Consider the following 4,989-nt stretch of genomic DNA (forward strand, 5'->3'; position numbering starts at 1 on the left):
TGTTGGGATGCTTTCTTCTTTCTTCCCCTGTGATCTGCTTATAACAAAGTCTATGACTCAAAGTAAAGAAAGTTTCTTTAAACTTTTCAGGATGTCATCACAATTGGAAAAAATATTTGCTTCTACCAAAGGTGGGAATTTTAGCTTCATGTCCACTCACAATACATTATTCAATTCATTGATGGTGGCAAATATTTCTCACAGCCCGTGTGGGGATTTAGCTGTTTATTACTGAAGTAGAAACTTCTTTTAACTAAAAAAAAAAAAAATCTGCTATTTAGGTAGATTTCATGAAAAGAACCCAATTTAGAAACCAGCATTTTTACTTTTTTTCCAACAGTTGTTCCTATCACCAGGAAAACATGTTAAAATTCTCTCATCCTTTGAAAACATATCTGGAGCTTACCTCCCACTCCAGATAGAGCCTCAGCTCTCATTCCACCATGAATTCAGACTTCCTGAGAAGGTTGCAGCTGGTCGCAATCCTTCAACTGACAACCCAACATAATTGTATTCATCTCTCATTAAAGTTACTAGCAACAACTAAGAAAAACTTTGGATACATGTCAGTCTTTACTGTGTTGAACTTGACAGACATATTTGACATTGGTGTGCCCCATTTACTTGTTTAAAATTTCTTTCTTTGGATTCCATAATGTTTCATTATCTTCTATGTCATTGGACTTCTATGATTGCTCACTCTTAGGTAAAATAGATCGTGTCTCAAGATCATTTTTAAAACAAAAGGAAGTATGGCGTTCTATCTAAAATAGAATATTTAATTTATTACATCATGAAGGCAAACTCACATTTAGAATATAAAGGCATTCTCAGAAACCAATTACTTTTGTAGCCTGAAGCTAATCTCTTTCCTACTTTCATCTAAAATTCCGTAAAATGCAAGTGATCTGGCATGATGATCAACAAGGACTGATAAAAATTTGCTGAGGCTTCCAGAAGAAGGAAAATGCCTTTGACATTATGTTGCTGGGGACATTGACTTTGTCCCACACTCAGCAGGGGTGAGGAAGTTGGCATTTACTGATAAACTAAGAAAAGGCAGTGCCTTTTGTAATTTAAGCTCCACCCATGGCACCTTCACTCAAGGAAGATATAAATGACAAGGTCCACTCAGCTCTCAGACAAGGCTTTCCAAGCAAGATGAAGCCCAACATCATCTTCGTACTTTCTCTGCTCCTCATCTTGGAGAGGCAAGCAGCTGTGATGGGACAAAAAGGTGAGTGGAGAGGGTAAGCCTTGGGGAAAGCTGCTCAGACAGAATAGCCTCTTAGATTATTTGGAGTGCAAACAGTAACCTGTTTGGGCACAGATTCTTCTTGTTGAAGAGAATTGATTTTCTCCACCCAAAGCTTCAGCTTTTCTAGAAACAACAATAATTTGTTGGGAAAAGGTGGGAGGTAAGAGTTGCAAGGGAGCTTTGGAGATAATGAAAGCATACACTTCTATTATCAATTACCAGGTGGATCAAAAGGCCAGTTACCAAGTGGATCTTCCCAATTTCCACAAAGACAAAAGGGCCAGCACTATTCTGGACAAAAAGACAAACAACATACTGAATCCAAAGGCAGTTTTTCTATTCAACACACATATCATGTAGATGCCAATGATCGTGACCGGACCCGAAAAAGTCAGCAGTATTATTCGAATGCCCAACATAAAACGACAAAATCAGAACAACACCTACGTGGAAGTCAAGAACTGCTCAATTATAAACTAGAAGGCAGAGACAGTGCTAAATCAAAAGGTCATTTTCATGTGATAGTTATACATCATAAAGGAGGCCAAGATCATCATGGGACAAAAAATCCTTCTCAAGATCAGGGGAATAGCCCATCTGGAAAGGGAATATCCAGTCAATATTCAAACACAGAAGAAAGGCTACGGGTTCGTGGACTAAGTAAAGAACAAGCTTCAGCCTCTGGTGCACAAAAAGGTAGAACACAAGGTGGATCCCAAACCAATTATGTTCTCCAAACTGAAGAGCTAGTAGCTAAGAAACAACAACGTGAGACTCAAAATTCTCATCGAAATAAAGGGCATTACCAAAATGTGGTTGATGTGAGAGAGGAACATTCAAGTAAACTACAAACTTCACTCCGTCCTGCACATCAACACAAACTCCAACATGGATACAAAGACATTTTTACTACCCAAAATGAGCTCCTAGTATATAACAAGAATCAACACCAGACAAAAAATCTCAATCAAGATCAAGAGCATGGCCGGAAGGCACATAAAATATCATACCAACCTTCAAGTACAGAAGAAAGACGACTCCACTATGGAGAAAATGGTGTCCAGAAAGATGTATCCCAAAGCAGTAGCTATAGCCAAACTGAAGTGAAGGCATATGGCAAGTCTCCAAAACAGATAACAATTCCCAGTCAAGAGCAAGAGCATAGCCAAAAGGCAAATAAAATATCATACCAATCTTCAAGTACAGAAGAAAGACGACTCCGCTATGGAGAAAATGGTGTCCAGAAAGATGTATCACAAAGCAGTATTTATAGGCAAACTGAAGAGAAGGCACATGGCAAATCTCAAAAACAGGTAACAATTCCCAGTCAAGAGCAAGAGCATAGCCAAAAGGCAAATAAAATATCATACCAATCTTCAAGTACAGAAGAAAGACGACTCCACTATGGAGAAAATGGTGTCCAGAAAGATGTATCACAAAGCAGTATTTGTAGGCAAACTGAAGAGAAACCACGTGGCAAGTCTCAAAAACAGATAACAATTCCCAGTCAAGAGCAAGAGTATAGCCAAAAGGCAAATAAAATATCATACCAATCTTCAAGTACAGAAGAAAGACGACTCCACTATGGAGAAAATGGTGTCCAGAAAGATGTATCACAAAGCAGTATTTATAGGCAAACTGAAGAGAAGGCACATGGCAAATCTCAAAAACAGGTAACAATTCCCAGTCAAGAGCAAGAGCATAGCCAAAAGGCAAATAAAATATCATACCAATCTTCAAGTACAGAAGAAAGACGACTCCACTATGGAGAAAATGGTGTCCAGAAAGATGTATCCCAAAGCAGTAGCTATAGCCAAACTGAAGAGAAAGCACATGGCAAATCTCAAAAACAGATAACTATTCCCAGTCAAGAGCAAGAGCATAGCCAAAAGGCAAATAAAATATCATACCAATCTTCAAGTACAGAAGAAAGACGACTCCACTATGGAGAAAATGGTGTCCAGAAAGATGTATCCCAAAGCAGTAGCTATAGCCAAACTGAAGAGAAAGCACATGGCAAATCTCAAAAACAGATAACTATTCCCAGTCAAGAGCAAGAGCATAGCCAAAAGGCAAATAAAATATCATACCAATCTTCAAGTACAGAAGAAAGACGACTCCACTATGGAGAAAAAGGTGTTCAGAAAGTTGTATCCCAAAGCAGTATTTATAGCCAAACTGAAAACCTAATAGCAGGCAAATCTCAAATTCAGGCACCAAATCCTAAGCAACAGTCACGGCATGGTGAAAATGCAAACGGAGAGTCTGGCCAATCTACAAATAGAGAACAAGACCTACTCAGTCATGAACAAAAAGTCAGGCACCAACATGGATCTCATGGGGCACTGGATGTTGTAATTGTAGAGCATGAAGGTGACGGTAATCATCATTTGGTACAACGTCGTAACTACAACAGAAATCCATTATCTACATAAACCTACCATTCAGTAACCATGTGAAAGGATGGATCAATATCAAGGTAATTTTTTTTTTTAGCAAATAGGGGAGATACCTCTCCCAATGTTTAGAATTGTTGGGGACTCTCCAGGACTTTTGTAGGATTGATAACCATTGTTCACACCAATAGAAGTGCTGTATAACAAGTGTTAGGAAGATGAGCCTCACAATTCCCTGGTGAGGAGAGGGTCTGGTAGTGGCACAGAAGGATGTTTGGCCTATCATGAGGTCCTAGAATTCCTATCCTTAATTGAATATTCTTCAATAATTTTTTTTTGTATATGCCTACCTCCTAAAGGTTTTTTGAACCTGTACTGACTACATATGCGTATTTATAAGTTTATGGTATACTCTTGTCAGTTCTTATACTTTAGGTTAGTAAACCTCAATTTATTTCCTATATAGTATAAAGGATTATAGCAGTTAAGATTTTCTTTCTGCGCACCAATGAATGTTCTTGCATCCCTGTTAGGGTTCATCTATGCTCCTTCAGAGACCACAAGCCCAAAGACTAGCAGTCCTCCCTCTCAGAATACAGGAAAGAGATAAGTAGAAAGATCCCGGTTCATGTTGTGAAAGAGGAGATGGAAAGGGAGACACAAGAGATGGTGAGGGATCTCATGGGCCAATTAGATGTTTGCAACATCAGGAGAAGAAAATTGAAGCCCTGAGAGGGGTAATGGTGCTTCCCTGCCTCTTTGCAATAAGTAACACTGTACTTGAAGAGAGGGCAAGCAGCAGAAACAGTGGCCCCGGCTGGCAACTAGTGGCCTGGTATCCTAGTAATAGAGGGCTGGTACAATTGGAGCTGAAGGGGATGGGGGCCCAGCTACCATCCCCACCCTTCACTTTTTACTGTACTCACATCATTGATTCTCTTCTTTCTCTCTAGGTATCACTTGACCTCAGTGAATTCTGTGATGTTTCTGATATGCACACTCCCATGTAGTTTCAGATTCTTGGTCCATGGATGACACCACCTGCCCGTGCTTCCTTGAATTAGGCTTTCTCAACCTGAAGCCCCTTCAAACTTCCAATAAAGAGATCATTTTCTGCTTCATCTGCTTTTGACTCCTGTTTTCTCTGGATTCCTAGTTGCTCAAGGGGTTGAGGGCATTTCTAATATAAATGGTTTTGAAAGAAAATAAAGGGATATTTTTGAAGCACTAGGGAGAATAGTAATCAAAGCCACATTTCTAGATGTATTGATAGAAACCAACACTAAAAATAGGGTGCTGTTAGTCTGCCAGTCACATGTCTACCACCTGAGGCCA

At 39.4% G+C, this 4,989-nt stretch overlaps 1 protein-coding gene across 1 annotated transcript; it reads left to right on the forward strand.

The window, feature by feature from the left end:
- The first annotated feature begins 1,161 nt into the window (after positions 1–1,161).
- LOC102119450 (semenogelin-2-like) lies at positions 1,162–4,393 on the forward strand. The gene is made up of 2 exons (XM_005569125.5): positions 1,162–1,237; positions 1,481–4,393. Exons 1-2 carry the CDS (start codon positions 1,162–1,164, stop codon positions 3,691–3,693), a joined length of 2,289 nt encoding a protein of 762 aa, XP_005569182.3. The 3' UTR covers positions 3,694–4,393.
- Positions 4,394–4,989: the final 596 nt, after the last annotated feature.

This window comes from Macaca fascicularis, chromosome 10 (assembly GCF_037993035.2).
Source record: "Macaca fascicularis isolate 582-1 chromosome 10, T2T-MFA8v1.1".
In the NCBI taxonomy this organism is placed as follows: Eukaryota; Metazoa; Chordata; class Mammalia; order Primates; family Cercopithecidae; genus Macaca; species Macaca fascicularis.